General features: G+C 40.4%; 1 protein-coding gene across 6 annotated transcripts in view; it reads left to right on the top strand.

The window, feature by feature from the left end:
* The first annotated feature begins 6,433 nt into the window (after positions 1 to 6,433).
* Positions 6,434 to 18,470, top strand: part of MAEA (macrophage erythroblast attacher, E3 ubiquitin ligase) — a 117,428-nt gene continuing 105,391 nt past the window's right edge. For 2 of the 6 annotated variants that reach the window (XM_084626470.1, XM_084626468.1), the window contains exon 1: positions 7,402 to 7,539. In XM_084626470.1, coding sequence (XP_084482596.1) covers positions 7,441 to 7,539 — 99 coding nt within the window. In that variant the 5' untranslated portion in view covers positions 7,402 to 7,440. The other 4 variants (XM_084626471.1, XM_084626469.1, XM_084626473.1 and 1 more) reach the window with 3 other exon arrangements.

Raw genomic sequence — 18,470 nt, 5'->3', positions numbered from 1 at the left:
CAAACTTCTCAGAAAGTTTAAAAATAGTGAATTAGAGAGGAACAGAACACAGTAATGGGAAAGCAGAAAACACTGTCCGGGCAATTATTACAGCAGCACGACGGACACTGCTCTATAGTTCAGTCTGTGTCAGCACTTCCATCCTAAACCTCTATTTGCAGGGGGTTATAACTCAAGCCCGCAAAAAATTGCTCCTAGCTAAAACAGGTGATTTTTTAAAATATTTTTTAAATATCCATTTAGACTATTCAAAAAGTTTTAGGGACACAAAAGTACACCCATTTTATCAGCTCTGGAAGCCTTATTTGCACTTTTCCAATATAAATAAAACATTCCTTTTTAAAAATAAAATTTCACAGACCCTTTGATCTACAATGTGAATCTGGTGCTTTACTTTTTATAAAAACACATTAATAAATATTTATTAATATTTGAAAACAGGGTAGTCTGAATACACAGTAACTTTTAAATAACTTTTAAGTGAATTTATTGGATAGTCCTGGAGATATTAAGTTGTCTATTCAAAGAACTGGTCAGCACAGACAGTGGCCCTTGACAATGTGTGTCATCGCTAATCCTCTAAGGCAGCTTTGTAAAATTCTACTCACACCACTTGCTGGAAGCAAATACTTTTTCTGACAGGCAAGTAAAATGCCCTCATCATCATGGTAAGGTGGCTGAACATAATTTTTGTTTGCTCTGCAATGGCTACTTTACAATGCTGCTGGACGGGGTGACAAGGCAAGCCAATCTGTACACTTATTCAATCTTTGACCAAGTCAATGAGTCAGTGACTGAAGTGGTGATGGTTTTATGGCATGGATAACTGACCCATGGAAACTGCACTAAGATGGACAACTTATTTAATATAGATGACTAAATAGCCAGGACATAGTGCAACATTATAGCTTTTGCTTTTAATGTACATCTTTACTAGGATTGTTCATCCTATATACATATAGCCAAGGAACAACAGTCATTTCACAATTACAAGTCAACTGTCACAACTGCAATACAAGCATTAAATTCTATTCACATACTAGTACATTTTTTTTGTAAAATGTAAACATACATGGATTGACAGGTCAAAGTAAAAAAACATGTCAGACAAAGAAACCAAAGTGTACATTCAGTTATCCCTCAGTTCAACAGAATGCATATAAGCCAATATAGCCCTCATCTCACTAATGCAGAACCTCAGAATATCACTATTAAGTCATTCAAATTCAAATTTTGCTTTCTCCCAGTCCCTTATTCTGAAGCATTATTTTTCATTTTAAAATCCCCTTCAAATTAAAAGATATATTACAGAAATAAATATGTGGCTAAAAACGATAACAGTCCATTCCTTGGGGCTATATTCTCCTATCAATAGGCAGAGTTATTGAATTCAAATCTACTCAAACGCTCCCTGTTAGCAGTCCAAGGGGGGGGTGTGGGTTATTATTTCTCCAAATACTATTCCTCCCAACTTCCCAAAAACATAATGGTTGCTTGAACATAAACCAAGAAGTATGTCAGATCCATTCTGCCTCTTCTCTGCCACATATAAACACTCTCTTACTACCAAATCATTGTATATGGCAAGTCACTCTAGTATGGACCATGTCTCCATGTTATGTATAACGTTGTGCATACAGTAAATATTATTTGTTAACAATTTCCACCCTAGAAAAAGTTAGATCTCCCATCCTCCCATATAGCTCAGATTAAGCCAACTGGATGGCCATAAATATACACTTTAAATATATAATTAGTTACTTGTCAACAGAGTAATAGTGAGGTTTCTGTTTTAGTCTACTAGGTAGTATGTAGAGTAGTTAAGATTTTTAATAGGGCTATCAATTATTCGCAGTTGTAATTGCACTGTTAAACAATAGAATACCAATTAAAATGTATTAAATATTTTGGATGTTTTTCTACATTTTAAAATATATAGATTTCAATTATAACACAATATACAAAGTTGACAGTGCTCACTTTATATTATTAATTTTTATTACAAATATTTGGACTGTAAAATGGCAAACAAAAGAAATAGAATTTTTCAGTTCATCTCATACAAGTACTGTAGTGCAATTTCTTTATCGTGTAAGTGCAACTTACAAATGTACCTTTTTTTGTCGCATAACTGCACTCAAAAACAAAACAACGTAAAACTTTAGAGCCTACAAGTCCATTCAGTCCTACTTCTTGTTCAGTCAATTGCTAAGACAAACAAGTTTGTTTACATTTACGGGCGATATCGCTGCCCACTTCTTAATTACAATGTCACGTGAAAGTGAGAACAGGCATTCGCATGGCACTTTTGTAGCCGGCACTGCAAGGTATTTGCATGCCAGTTATGCTAAACATTCATATGCCCCTTCATGCTTTGGCCATTCCAGAGGACATGCTTCCATGCTGATAATGCTTGTTAATAAAATAGTGCATTAATTAAATTTGTGACTGAACTCCTTGGGGGAGAATTGTATGTCTCCTACTCTGTTTTATCTGCATTCTGACATATATTTCATGTTATAGCAGTCTCGGATGATGACCTAGCACATGTTGTTCATTTTAAGAACACTTTCACAGCAGATCTGGCAAAACACAAAGAAGGTATTAATGTGCGATTTCTAAAGATAGCTACATCACTGGCCTGAAAGTTTTAGAATCTGAAGTGCCTTCCAAAATCTGAGAGGGATGAGGTGTAGAGCATGCTTTCAGAAGTCTTAAAAGAGCAACACTCCAACAGTGGAAATTATAGAACCCGAACCACCAATAAATAAATAAATAAATAAAATAAAAATCAGCCTTTCTGCCGGTGGCATCTGACTCAGATGATCACAGAATATCAGGGTTGGAAGGGACCTCAGGAGGTCATCTAGTCCAACCCCCTGCTCAAAGCAGGACCAATCCCCAACTAAATCATCCCAGCCAGGGCTTTGTCAAGACTCACCTTAAAAATTTCTAAGGAAGGAGATTCCACCACCTCCTTAGGTAACGCATTCCAGTGTTTCACCACCCTCCTAGTGAAAAAGTTTTTCCGAATATGCAACCTAAACCTCCCCCACTGCAACTTCAGACCATTACTCCTCGTTCTGTCATCTGCTACCACTGAGAACAGTCTAGATCCATCCTCTTTGGAACCCCCTTTCAGGTAGTTGAAAGCAGCTATCAAATCCCCCCTCATTCTTCTCTTCCGCATGATGAAAATGAACATGCGTTGGTCTGCACTGCTTCAGATGGCTATCGAGCAGAACCCATTATCAGCATGTACGCATGTCCTCTGGAGTGGTGGTTGAAGCATGAGGGGACATATGAATCTCTAGTGCATCTGGCACAAAAATATCTTGCAACACCAGCTACAACTGTCCATGAAAATGCCTGTCCTCACTTTCAGGTGATACTGTAAACAAGAAGCAGGCAGCATTATCTTCTGCAAATGTAAACAAACTTGTTTGTCTGAGCGACTGGCTGAACAAGAAGTAGGACTGAGTGGACTTGTAGGTGCTAAAATTTTACCTTGTTTTATTTTTGACTGCAGTATTTTTTGTACATAATTCTACACTTGTAAGTTCAACTTTTATGATAAAGAGATTGCACTGATGTAGTTGTATTAGATGAATTGAAAAATACTATTTCTTTTGTTTTTTACAGTACAAATATTTGTAATCAAAAATAAATATAAAGTAAGCACTGTACACTTTGTATTGTGTTGTAATTGAAATATATTTGAAAATGTAGAAAATATCCAGAACTATTTAAATAAATGGTATTCTATTATTGTTGAACAGTGCGATTAATCATGTGATTAATTTTTTTTAATCGCATGACAACCCTATTTTTTAATGTATACTATCCAAAGTGATTAAATAGTTGGATGTGGTGTCATTAATTACAATGTTCATTCCTATTGATAAACTATTTGAAAAGGACGATCATCAAAACCTGGAAATACAAATTCAAAATAAAAAAATTAATCTAACATTTCTTTCTTATGTCATCCCGCTAGAGGACAGGGAGAAAGCAACAAGTTATGGCCACACACATCCTTCTTAATATACTCCAAATTTATACTTCTTGGCTTTTGTAAGAATTACACAAAGATAGTACTTAAGAACTAACCATTGTATAAACAGACTTGTTTTGCATTAATCACAACTCCGTTAAAATTAAACTTGGGCTCCATAATTTTGGAAGGGGGGGGCGTAATCAGCGGAAACTTGAAAACAAAAAGATTATTATTTTATCATTAAAATCAAAGGCCCATTTCTGTACTTGAATGTTTACAACAACATCATTCATTGATTTTAATTTCAGCAGGAAGTTACTGACCACTCCATTTTCTTTAACATAAATTTAAATATTTGAGAGATTAGATGATTAGTTTAGTTCTAGTCCACACTCCCTCTATGCCACTACTTGCATGAACTAATAGTTGCAACAACTTTAAATTGAAAACATGCCAATAATGTACATATAGGCTGTATAAATATTTAACCATGCCACCTAGAACATAACTTAGTTGACATTCAACAATTAAAGCTCTCTCTCTGAAGCTGCAATATTTAAAGGTTAAAGATTAGACATGCTCCCTCTTGTGTTAAACTAAGAATGCATGCTGTTTCCTGTGACATGATGATGGCTCAGCCATCTGTTTCCATTGAGCAAACCTCTTCAACTTTGACTACTAATTTCTGACAAACATTCACCAATAGTTCTACAGGACAAAGGTTGACTCACTTTGCACACATATGCCTATGATCACTTTATATTTGTGAAATATGGTCATTTTGCATATTGTTGAAGTTCAACATTAAGCATAAAATTACATATGGAAAATATGGTACAATTAAGATTAGTAGACGTAACTAAATATACAAAGCAAAATAAATTACATGTAAATATATATCTAATGTTCAGTAGCTACATATTTCACACATTAGCCTAATAATTTACAACAAAATATCCACCCTTTGCTAATTTTTCTTTCCATGTTCTTAGTGCTAATTAATTAACTACTGAACTCACATAGTCTAGAATAAAACTTTCTGTTTAAAGAATCTTTAAAAAATGTGTATGTATTTCATATCTACATGAAAAAAATAGGAAGAACATGATAGTGCTCTGTAAATGTGTGTGTACATACTATCTACCTAAGGCTTCAATAGTTCATCTTGACACACTGAAACCTCTATATCTGCATGGAGCCTCAGTAAAAGTCAATCAAGGTCCATCCATGCAGATCCAGTTGCAGGATCTAGCCCTTAGGCCAGTATTTTGCAAATATGGCCACCAAGGGGTTTTCCTGCGGCCAGGATAGCCTCCTCAACAGAGATGGGGGAGAGGGAAAAGTATTGGCCCCTGCCAGCAGTGCCCAGGGGAGGGCTTCAGCAGACCCCCCACTTCAGCCACTGGACTCTAAGGGAAGGCTTCAGCCCTCCCTCCCTCCCTCCCCCACCAATTCAGCTGATGGGCTCTGGGGACAGGCTTCAACCCAGGGCAGTGGGCTTTCAGCTGGGCCAGCCTTACTGAGCGCCATGGTCAAGAGGCAAGAAGTGGGGCGAGCCTGGGGTGCGAGGCTGTGGAAGGGAGCTCAGGGCAATGGGGAGCCCTAAGGGGGGCAGTGGGGAGCTGGGGGAGGCAGCAAAAAAAACCCCTATATAAATAAATTACAATTATTTGGACATGTATATGTACATATTTTTGTTTTTTCTAAAGTATTTTAGGAAAATTTGTCACAGCGACCAGCAAGAATTGGTGGCTGCACTCTGAGAAATTAACAGAAATAATGCAGCCAAACTTTAACCAGGAAGGGCAGCAAAGTCACTGTCACTACCCATGGACATTTCATATACATGCACTTTTAAACCGTGGACCATCATGTTCATCAATAAGGTGCACTTCTCAAAGTATAAGGGTCATACAAGATTGCTTCCTGCACCACTGAAGTCAATAGTTCTGCCACAGATGTCAACAGAGTAAGAAACAACTTGTGACCTTTCCCTTCACATCCAACTTTTGGATCAGTGGTTCTCCATCTTTTTTTCATTCTGCAGGCTAATTCCTCAGAGAAGATTTTCATGGGGCATCTCCCATCCCAACCCACTAAAGTGCTCAGAAACCAGTGATGAGTGTTATGCACGATCCTAAAAAGGATAGCCTCAAAACGTTTCATTCTGCAGACCATAAAGAACGGTTCTCTGCCAGTCCCCAGATCACTACGGAGAGCAGCTGGTTCAGGTCCTGATTCTGCAAAAACTCCCATGCGTCTGTCTACTGCCACAGGAAATCAACGGGAGTAACCATGAGAAAAACTGCAGGCTCCGGCCCTTCTTACATGGTAACAGACTACGGTTGCCAACCCTCCAGGATTGTCCTGGACGCCCCAGAAATTAAAGATTAATCTTTAATCAAAGATGATGTCATGGGATGAAACCTCCAGGAATACCTCCAACCAAAACTGGCAACCCAAGAACAGGCCGGCGCCCAGTGCAGCGAGACAGGGGACTATTTATTGGCTAAGCCTGGAACAAGCACCCTTTCCAGGCACAGCTGGGGCAAGAGGAGGGGAGGGGAGGGGGGCAGACTCTCCCTCGCCCCGGGGTTGGCGCTCCGGGCAGCTGGGAAGGGTGCGTCTCTCCCTGCCAGGCTCCGCGGGCCGCGCACAGGACTCAGCCAGGCCGTCGACGGAAGGCGCCCCGGTGAACGGAGCTGGCCGGCCAGCGCTTGGCCCTGGCTGAGGCCAGCTGGCACCTCGCACACGCCCCGGACAAACGCCCGCCAACGGCGGGGGCCGCCCCGCCGAAGGGGCCGGGTCGGGGCTGTGGGGAGAGGAGAGTGGCGTCCCCCGGGAGGCGGGTAAGGTGGGAGTCCCCGCTCCGGGCTGAGGGGGAGAGGACTCACTCTGTCTCCGCTACTTAAACCTCTTCCCGCCGCCGGCGCCGCCGCCTCACTCCCGCTCCTCCCTACGCGGCTTACTAGGGATCACCCCCTCCCCGTCTCCCCGCGCACAAACTCCGGCAACAACCGAGGCGGCTCGCTGCCCCCCGCTTGCCCCAGCCACCCTCGCTTCCCATTCGCTCGTCGCTGGGTCCGTCGCTGGGTCTGCTGCGTGCATTGGCCCCTCTGCCTGCCAATCGAGACGTACACGGCAGGCTGCCCGTCCCGGCTTCGCTTACGGTGCCCCCCTCCGGACACCTCACGGCGGGTAGTTAAAGCCTCCTCTTTAACTCACCGGAAAAATGTACTTTTTACGTCCCGCCCACCCAAACAGAAAGGAGATTCTGATTGGGCTGAATGAAAGTCTGGATAGTTTGATTGGAAAATAAAACTGTCAATCCTAGATGTAATCCCCGCCTACGGGAATGCGTAGCTCTCCCTGACACTCATGTATCATCCAATCAAACAGGCTTTCACAAATTAGAGGGCGGGACCAAGCCTATGAAGTGATCGATGCGAAAGGGATGCAATGATTGGATGGATACTCTCTTCCTTTCTCTTCCACCGCCACTGTCCTGTGGCTCATACCACCCGGCTTTGGGAGGGGGAGAGGTAATCTGTTGGTTCAGCCCGTCTCCATCAGGGACGAGAGGGGCGGGGGAAAGGAAGGAGGAGGAAGTCCTTTATTGCCCACCATGCAACGCGCGCCGTAGGTAGCTCTTTTGGACTCTGCGCGGGGAGGGGGTGGGAGGAGGTTGGTGCCCAATCCAAGATGGCGGTGCAGGAATCAGCTGCTCAGCTCTCAATGACTTTGAAGGTGCAGGAGTATCCCACTCTCAAGGTGGGTGCTAGGCATCCTGGGTGCCTGTGGGGAGGGGAGGGCCAGGCAGGGGTTGGGCGAGGTTGGTCATGGCCCAGCTGGGCAGGGCTAAAGGGAGCTTGGGGCTTGACAAGCTGTGGTCCCCCACGCCCTGTATTATAAACCCCTCGGGCCCCAAGGTGTGTAATGTGGGGAGACCCCAGTTCACTGGACCCCTTTCAGTGCCCCCCTCCGTCTGCCTTGCCCTATACCAATAAGGGTTATTTTCTTTCTTTTGATGTTGAGGAACGTGCCTGGAATATGATGCCTTCCCTGGGCAGTTCCATACCCTGAAGATGTAGGTGGGGTGGAGTCCCCTGAGCAACAACAAAAATGAAAACGATTGAAGGGACTGGAGGGGTTGACTTAGGAGAAGGAAAGAGCTGAATATGCCATGGCAAAGATGTGACTGAAGGGTGCTGTGTGGGGAGGGGTGTGACTGGGACAGACTGGAGGGTGCAGGGCAATGGAAATGATTTAAGGGGGCTGTGAGCACTGATTATTTAGAAGGAATTTTTAAAGGAGTTAGAGCAATGTATCATTGTTAAGAGGTGGTGGGGTGGGGGGGGGGGGAATATGGTTCCTTGGCATCTGGGTTCCCAAAGATGGAGATGAACTGCAGTGTGTCGAGATAAAAATGATTAAAGGGACTGGAGAGCTTATAAGGAAGAAAGAGTTAAATATCCATAGCTTGGCTGGATACTACTAAAGGGTTGGGGTGGCTGATGTAGTAACTGACTGTATCTGAAGGGTGTTAACTCCCTAGGTGGGAGGTGAATTGCATAGGCTGGCCAGACATCATAAAATGAGCAAACAAAAATCTAAAGTGACCATTAAGGGTAAATATTGCTGACAATAAGATCTGTTAAACTGGGGAATAGTCTCCTAGGGGAAGTGGTGAATTGATCATTTAGAATATTTTTAATATATATTAGATCAACCAATTCAACTGCAGTTGAATTTACTGTAGGGAACTAATCCTGTGCTGGCTAAGTGGGAGTGAGGAGAGATGAGCTGGACTGCTTAATAGGCCTTTTCCATCCCTTATGTCTGATTTAACTAGAATATATTTTTTCATATAGTGTGTACCAAAAACGTTTTACAAAATAAACTTTTGGGCTTAAGTCATGTTGTACTTTAATATACAGAGTGTTGTGTGGTTGGTTTTTTTGTTTGTTTGTGTTGCAGTTTTCTGCCCATGTTCTTCCCATCTGTCTCTTGCTCTTCCCTTCCTCCTCCTGTCCTACCCCCTCATTTCCTCTTCACCTTTGGGACTGTCTTGATTCCCATTTTATATCTGAAGATTTATTTTCCCTGTCATCCTGAAGTAGTTACAGCTTGACAGTATCTGGGTTAAACTTTAAGTCCCCTTAGAAAGGCACTGTTGGTACTTTCCACAGCCAGCAACAAAATTAAGAAAATCATCGACAAAGAAGCCTGTTTTAGTGGTTTATTTATTGACACATTCATATTGTGTTTAGACAATCTGTCGTATTCCTCAGTATTTACATCTAGTGACAGACAATGGTTTGCTTTTTTTCTCTCTCTCTCTCTATACCATTTAAGGCAATCTACTGTCCCCCATTTGAAGAAGAAGGCAGTCATTTTAAACTAGTTTTAAGGCATTTTTCAAGTCTGCTATTTACTCTTGATGAGGGATTTTTTGCAGCATTTTAATTATAATGAAATATTCCTTTTATTGTCATGAAATAACTCAAGCTATTTAGTTTGAATAACACTGTTAATACAAGGCTGTTTAATGTCATAAGGGTGATGTTTAGATGGCACTTAATTCTTTTTGTGTTTTGTCTCTCCCCCACCCCTCAGTGCTCCAGAAGCTTCCTTTCTGTTTAATATTCGTTCTTATTACAAAAAAACTCTTGAAGCAGTCACTGTTTAGTTACAACTTGCATTTATCCCCTTAAGTTTCCTTGACTGTGGAGATTTCAAACCATTATCCATGCTAGAGAAAACAACTTTTTGGTAGAGGTGAAAAGGACAGAGTGAATTTTCATCTCTAGTTGGTTCTTAAGAACTTAAAACAGTCTATAAAACACATGCATATAAACTTATTATGGTCACTGTGGTGGCAGCTATAATACTTTGTTACCGATCTGTGGACACTGGCAATTTTCTCTAATTGATGTAAGTAAACTATAAGGAAGTCAGAACTACATTTATATCCTTCCTGTTTCCTCCCTTTAACTTGCTCATGCCCAAGTTACTAAATAATAGCAGTTGTGTAATAGCTCTACGTTACAGTACGTTCCATAAGAGTGCCTTTCATGGGAAGGAGTGCTTATGATACTCTCTATAGGGAAAATCCCTCTTAATGCTAAAATGAGGTAGTTTCTGGAGTGGAAGTGCAGCAACATTCTGCTTCAGCAATTCTGTATGGTATTATTTTTCAAGGGAAAGTGAAGAGACTTACTCAGCTGAATCTGTGGGAGTAATTTAAGTGTACAGAATATAATTACTTATGCTGTTTTCCTCCTCAGGACATGAGGGTTACTTGCTATCTTTCCCAAAAAAGTTGCATCAATCTCTAATAAACCCCACTGATAGGGAATTTTGGTTTACAGCTCATCTGAAAGCATAATACATGAAGCCTCCAATATGCACTGACAAAAGGAAATTAAAGGGTGTCAACACTCTGAGTGTAGTTCAGAGCTGATGTACAAATAAACAAGTGACATCAGAAAATAATGTAATTCATTTGTATCTTTGGAAATGTAAATAATTATGAAAAAGCTGAATTATCAAGCTGGATGGAACGAGAAGTGAACCAGAAACTGGTAGAGAGAAGTGTGACTAGAAGTCAAAATATTTTTACCTGGGCTGCTCCAGTGATGGTAGGTTGGGACTCTGGGCTGCAGCTGTTAGCCAAGTATCAGTGAAAGTAGCTTTGCTTAGTTTGAAGGGGAGCTGGGAGCAGTGTTGGGAGGCTTTAGCCCCTTTTGAAGGCCATTGGTCAACTTCTGGCATAAGCAGCTGTTGAAAAGCTGTTGGGGGGGGTCAACAAGCATGTGGACAAGCGGGATTCAGTGGCTATAGTGTACTTAGATTTTCAGAAAGCCTTTGACAAGGTCCCTCACCAAAGTAAGCTGTCATAGGCTAAGAGGGCCTCTCATGAATCAGTAACTGGTTAAAAGATAGCTAACAAGGAGTAGGAATAAATAGTCAGCTCTCAGAATGGAGAGAGGTAAATAGTGGTGTCCCCCTGGGGTCTGTACTGGGACCAGTCCTGTTCAACATATTCATAAATGATCTGGAAAAAGGGATAAACACTTTGGTGGCAAAAATTGCAGATAATACAAAACTACTCAAGATAGTTAAGTTCAAAGCAGACTGTGAAGTATTACAAAGGAATCTCACAAAACTGGGTGACTGGGCAACAAAATGGAAGATGAAATTCAGTATTGATAAATGCAAAGTAATCTATATTGGAAAACATTATCCCACCTATACATATACAATGATAAGGTCTAAATTAGCTGTTACTACTCAAGAAAGAGATTTTGGCGTCATTGTGGATTTTTCTCTGAAAACATCCCCTCAGTGTGCAGCGGCAGTCAAAAAAGCAAACAGTGTTGGGAATCTTTAGGAAAGAGGTAGACAATAATACAGAAAATATCATATTGCCTCTATATAAATTCATGGTATGCCCACATCTTGAATACTGTGTGCAGATCTGGTCACCCCATCTCAAAAAAGATATATTGGAATTGGAAAAGGTACAGAGAGGGCAACAAAAATGATTAAGGGTATGGAACACCTTCTGTGTGAGGAAAAGTTAATGAGATTGGGACTTTTCAGCTTGGAAAAGAGATGACTTAGGGGGGATATCTTAGAGGTCTATAAAATCTTGACCAGTGCAGAGAAAGTGAATAAGGAAGTGTTGTTGTTTACTCCTCATAACGCTAGAATTAGGTGTCACTAAATGTAATTAATAGACAGCAGGTTTAAAACAGACAAAAGGAAGTAATTCTTCACACAATGCACAGTCAACCTGTGGAACTCTTTGCCAGAGGATGTTGTGAAGGCCAAGACTATAACAAGGTTCAAAAAAGAATTAGATACATTCAGAGAGGATTGGTCCATCAATGGCTATTAGCTAGGGTGGACATGGATGTAAAATCATGCTCTGAAGTGTTCCTAGGCTCTGTTTGCAGGAAGCTGGGAATGGGCAACGGGGGATGGATCACTTGATTATCTGTTCTGTTCATTCCCTCTGAAGCATCTGGCATTGTCCAACGTTGGAAGGCAGGATACCTGGCTAGATGGACCATTGGTCTGACCCAGTATGGCCATTCTTCTGTTCTTAAAGTAGTGAAGCTGGACTCAGTGTAGCATTCTCTGATGGAAGGTACCAAGTTCTTCTGAGCTGTGCAGAGCAGTTTACCAGTACACCTTAAGTGGGACAGTGGGAGAACATGAATAGATATAGTATATGTTGTTCCCATCCTGTGCTCAGGCCAACTTTGACGGTCAAACAAAATCCTGTAAATAAATTAAGGTTCTAATTGGGTCTTGGATTTGCTGAAATGTCCACGAGCAATATTCAATTGACTTACAATATCATCAGAAACTTTTGAGGGAATAGCTGCATTATTATTTCAGTGGGTGTGATTTGGAGAGAAGAGAAGGAGAACAGAAGAGGCAAGACTTCATACTCTTTAACATGTTTTTGATACAGCATAGATGGTACAAAAAAAAGAGGATTTACGGAATAGGAGTATGATCTTGCTGTTACCTGCAAGCAACCCCATCCATTTTACTAAATAAAATATGTGCTGAGAAGAGGATAGTCTGACATACTTCTGCTGTTGGGCTCTGTGCAAGCATTCTCTAAATTCTCCTATAGCAACCCTTTGAAGTAACTTTGATGTTGAAGAACCATCAGGCTTTGAATCTAATGGGACTCACTCCTTTGCCCTGGCAATAAAGTATATTTGTTTAGTACAACCAAAGTAAGGAAATGTACTTATGAGCAGAGACGGGCATAATTTTATAAACAGGTATTAGAGTAGCTATAGGCTGTAGATTTCATTTTCTGACTTCCAGTAAGTTGTTGCACCTGCAGAAAATCATTTTAAGCATGGAATTTCCTGATACTTTGAGGAGGGGGGATCTTATTAGCATTTGCTTCAAAGACAGGACGCTAATAATTAAGGGTTTCAGAGTAGCACCGTGTTAGTCTGTATTCGCAAAAAGAAAAGTACTTGTGGCACCTTAGAGACTAACAAATTTATGTGAGCATAAGCTTTCGTGAGCTACAGCTCACTTCATTGGATGCATTCGATGAAGTGAGCTGTAGCTCACAAAAGCTTATGCTCACATAAATTTGTTAGTCTCTAAGGTGCCACAAGTACTCCTTTTCTTTTTACTAATAATTAAGTTATACTTGTAGTATATTTGCTTGTAGCCCTCATCTCTCCTCAACAATGCTTTGTATCACTTTTGTTTCCAGATTATTAACTCTCTGGCATTGGCTTCCTATGTTTGTACAATACCTAACATATTTGAGGTCTCTGGGCACTACTGTAATACTATTATATAATTGTAAAATTATCTGAATTAGTGAAAGCTGCTAGAAAATAGAAGTAAAGGAAACTTATCAAATTCTCTTCATTTTTGCTAAATCATGAATGAAGAGCATTTCAGAGCTTAAGTGTCATGAAACATAGTATAAAAATAAATGCAAGATTTCTTTGTCCTACATTCTCTAATCAGCTCTTGCTTCCTCAGTGTATCTCACTTTCTTTTAAACCCCTCCCCACTATTCTTTGCTGTAGTAGTCCATGTATTAATCAGTGTGGCACCTTATCTCTAGGCCTATACATTTAGCAAACAACTGTTTTGGCAGCCATATATTTGCTGGCAGGGCATGACCGCAAAATCATTCAGTACCTGTAAACATAAGATGTTACCTTCATGATATACTTGGCCTTTCTTAGCCCAGGGCCTGAAAATATACTATGTAGAAATACTGTATGCTCATACGCAAGACTTTACATATACATTAGTGTAGCATGTTTCACAAATTGTGAAATTGTCATGCCTTTTTGCTTAAATAAAGTAAGATGCAGGCGGATGCTACAACACCTAAGTGCCACTCTGAGGCCAGATGGCTTTAACTGGCCCAAACCCCATGAGTTAACTGCTGCATAACCTCTCTACTTTAATTATCTTCTTAACTTTCATAAACATAGCTCATTTATACAGTGTAACTTTGGTTTTTCACATATCCCAATACAAATTTCCTTCACAAACAAGTATAAACATCTTGTGTGAAGTGCTGTCACTTGAACTATGATAGAGCTGAAGGATATTATAGGATCCAGTAGGAGTTGTGGCATTATTTATTTGTGTTACAGTAGTACCTATGAGGCCCTAACCAAGACTGACTCCATTGTGCTAGGCACTGCCCAAACACACATTGAAGACTGTCTCTTTCCCTGAGTAGTTTGTAATCAAGCTATACAAGACAGACAAAAGATTGGAGGGGGAACAGAGAAACCGATGAGGCGACTTTGGCTTTCTCCACCATGAGATGCTGCTCCAGGAAGGAGGACTGCTAGGAATAGATGGGGTCCATATGAACAAGAAGGAGTAGACCATCTTTGGATACACTCACCAACCTAATGAGGAGAGCTTTAAACTAGGTAAAAAGGGGGCAAGTGACAAAAGCCCACGGGTAGTTTGTTTGTTTGTTTGTTTGTTTTTTAAAGGCAATTTTAAAATTAGATCTTGCGGGAGGGTGGGAAATAGGAATAACAAGAGGGAGAACAGTGGGGGAATTTATACAACATCTTAGATGTTTGCACACAAATATAAGGGGTATGGCAAATAAAGAGGAAGAACTGGAACTATTAGTACTAGGGCTGTCAAGCAACTAAAAAAATTAATTGCAATTAATCATGCTGTTAAACAATAGAATACCATTTATTTAAATATTTTGGATGTTTTCTACGTTTTCAAATATTGATTTCAGTTACAACACAATACAAAGTGTGCAGTGCTCACTTTATTTATGTTTGATTACAAATATTTGCACTGTAAAAAACAAAAGAAATACTATTTTTCAATTCACCTAATACAAGTACTGTAGTGCTATTTCTTTATCATGAAAGTTGAACTTACAAATGTAGAATTATGTACCAAAAAAACCCTGCCTTCAAAAATAAAACCATGTAAAATTTTAGAGCCTACAAGTCCAATCAGTCCTTTTTCTTGTTCAGTCAATCAGTAAGAGAAACAAGTTTGTTTACATTTGCAGAAGATAATGCTTCCTACTTCTTGCTTACAATGTCACCTGAAAGTGAGAACACACGTTTGCATGGCACTGTTGTAGCTGGCATCAGACGATATTCACATGTCAGATGCGCTAAAGATTCATATGTCCCTTCATGCTTCAACCACCATTCCAGAGGATGTACGTCCGCACTGATGACAGGTTCTGTTAGATAACTATCCAAAGAAGAGCGGATTGACGCATGTTCATTTTCATTATCTGAGTCAGATTCCACCAGCAGAAGGTTAATTTTTCTTTTTTGGTGGTTCTGGTTCTGTAGTTTCCGCATCAGAGTGTTGCTCTTTTAAGACTTCTGAAAGCATGCTCCACACCTCATCCCTCTCAGATTTTGAAAGGCACTTCAGATTCTTAAATCTTGGGTGGAGTGCTTTAGCTATCTTTAGAAATTTCATATTGGTATCTTCTTTGCATTTTGCCAAATTTGCAGTGAAAGCGTTCTTAAAACGAACAACATGTGCTGGGTCATCATCTGAGACTGCTATAACATGAAATATATGGCAGAATGCAGGTAAAACAGAGCAGGAGACATACAATTCTACCCCAATTCTACCCTAACATTTTTTATCTAGCTTCATCAAGATGGAAGCATGTCATCTGGAGTGAAGGCCGAAGCATAAAGAGGCATGTGCTAAAGAGTCATATCTGGCATGTAAATAACATGCAACGCCAGCTACAACAGTGCTATGCGAATACCTGTTCTCACTTTCACGTGACATTGTAATTAAGAAGTGGGCAGCAATATTGCCCATAAATGTAAACAAATTTGTTTGTCTTAGCGATTGACTGAACAAGAAGTAGGACTGAGTGAACTTGTAGGCTCTAAAGTTTTACATTGTTTTGTTTTTGAGTGCAGTTATGTAACACAAACCCCTACATTTGTAAGTTGTACTTCCATGATAAAGAGATTGCACGACAGTACTTGTATTTTTCAATTCATCTCATACCATTTTTGTCACTTTTACAATGCAAACACTTGTAATAAAAATAATATAAAGTTAGCACACCAGATTTTGTATTCTTTGTAATTGAAATCGATATATTTAAAAATGTAGAAAAACATCCAAAATATTTAATACATTTCAATTGGTATTCTGTTGTTTAACAGTGCAATTAAAACTGCGATTAAAAACAGACAATTAAAATCGCAATTAATTTTTTTGAGGTAATAGCATGAGTTAACTCTTGTGATTAATCAACAGTCCTAATTAGTACATGAGCTAAATTATGACTTGATGTGATAAAGTGGAAACTTTCTGTAGTATTTTTATGGATTATGTGTATGGCAGTGACTTACTTGATTGAGGTTGTTAACTAGTGCGTGCAGAAGCATTATAATGCCCTTGTGGCATTGAAGATGTTCATGTCAAGTAAGTGTCTGGGGTGCTCTGAATGGGTCATTAATGATTGGCTGAAACTGGTCAATATCAATAGAGGATTTGGAAAGACAATAGGAACCTCAAGGACTGAGATGCCTGCCTAAGTTTCCCACAGGTAGGTGTCATTGAATATGTGAACTCAGCCTGGGTGTGGAGGAGGAACGTAATGGACCACAAGGCGATCGGAGGCTAGGACAAGAGTTGGCCTTTGAGAGACATAGCAGCTGTCGCCTGGGCTCACAGAGAGAGCGAGAGAGAGAGAGGCAGAGACCAAATGGGTGTTGCAGCCGTGTGACTGGGTAAAGTGCTGACGTTGGTCAGCCTGAACTCTTTCTTCACCTTTGCTTCTCTTTGCTAACCTAAGGACTTCCAGGCTCTGTATTCCAGTTGACTAATAAACCCTACTTTGTTTTGAAAAGGCTACCTGGTGTCACTGAGAGTAGATGTGGAGATCTGATTCCTCAAGAATGCAAAAAGTCTGAGTGGGAGTCTATCTCAGTTGGACTAACTGGGCAGAGCTCACTTTGTGAAACTGAAGTGCTAGAGGCTCAATCTAGGAGATGTTGAGGCCGTGTGACCCACCTTTAAGGGAGTGGGACCCTTGGGGGTCTGGCATACTGAAGGGGTCCCTCCAAGGAATTGTTTAAAAGATGGGGCATAGTACAGATCCTGTGGAATTGGCATCACTGAGAACTGATGGGATAAATGTCGTGGATGGAATATTGGTATAGAGGGGTATAGCTTGTTCAGCAAAAAGGGAAAGTGTTGCATTATACATCAAGAATATATACACGTGTTCTTAGGTGAGACATCAGTTGAAAGTCTCTGGGTGAAAGGAAAAGGGGGAAAACGGGGTATTATGGTAAATGTCTCCTCTAGACCACCAAATCAGGAGGAGGAGGCATTTCTGGAACAAATAACCGGAATATCCAAAACACAAGACAAGACCTGGTAATAATGGGGGTGGTGGGGGGACTTTAAATACTCGGACATCTGCTAGAAAATTTATACAGCAAAACACAAAATCTCCAATATGGTCATGGAATGTACTGGGCACAACTCTTTTTTTTCCCCCCAGAAAGTGGAGGAAGTAACAGAGACAGCCATTTTAGCCTTGATTCTGACCAACAGGGAGTAACTTTTTGTACATCAGAAGACTGAAGGTAATTTGGGAGAAAGTGATCATGAAATGACAGATTTTGTGATTCTATGGAAAAGAAGTGAAAGTAGCAGAATGGACCTGGAAAAAAGCAGACTTTAACAAACACAGAAACCGGTAGGTAAGGTCCCCTTTGGAAGAAAATCTAAGGAAAAAGAGTTGTGGAGAGCTGGCAGTTATGCCTTCAATGTTGTCTATGCAAAACAGCAAACTATTCTGGTTGAAGGAAAAATAAGAAGAATAGTAAGAGGCCAATATCGCTGTATCAGGAGCTGTTTAAGAACCTCCTGCCCACCACAAATCATAAAAAGTGGAAGCATGGCCAAATTGCTAAGGATGAGTATAAATAATCAGTTCAAGCATGTAGGGAGAAAATCTGAATGGATAATGCACCAAATGAGTTACATCTGGCAAGGGAATTAAAGGCAATAAGAATATATATATATATTAAGATCAAGAGAGAGACAAAGAAAAGTCTAGGTCTACCTCCCTCGCAGGGAAAGAGAGCTAATAATGGATGACACCAAGAAGTCTGACATGTTTGCTTGTTTTGTTTGTCTTCACTAAAAAGGTTAATTATGATCCACTGATTAGCATAATAAATATTAACAAGGGGGAAGGAGCATAAGCCAGAATAGGGGGGAAAATTGGCTAGAAATATTTAGATAACTTATGTGTATTCAAGTTGCTGCAGGGCCTGATGAAATTCATCCTAGAGTATTTAAGGATGCAATCTCTGAACAGTTAGCAATTCTCTTTAAGAACTCATGGGGGATTGGTGAGGTCCCTAAGGACTGGAGAAGAGCAAACATAGTACCTATCTTTAAAAAGGGG

Source organism: Lepidochelys olivacea (genome assembly GCF_965140295.1).
Source record: "Lepidochelys olivacea isolate rLepOli2 genome assembly, chromosome: 4".
Lineage (NCBI taxonomy): Eukaryota > Metazoa > Chordata > Testudines > Cheloniidae > Lepidochelys > Lepidochelys olivacea.
Note: the sequence above shows the minus strand (reverse complement) of the source record. Positions and strands in the feature narration are given on the sequence as shown.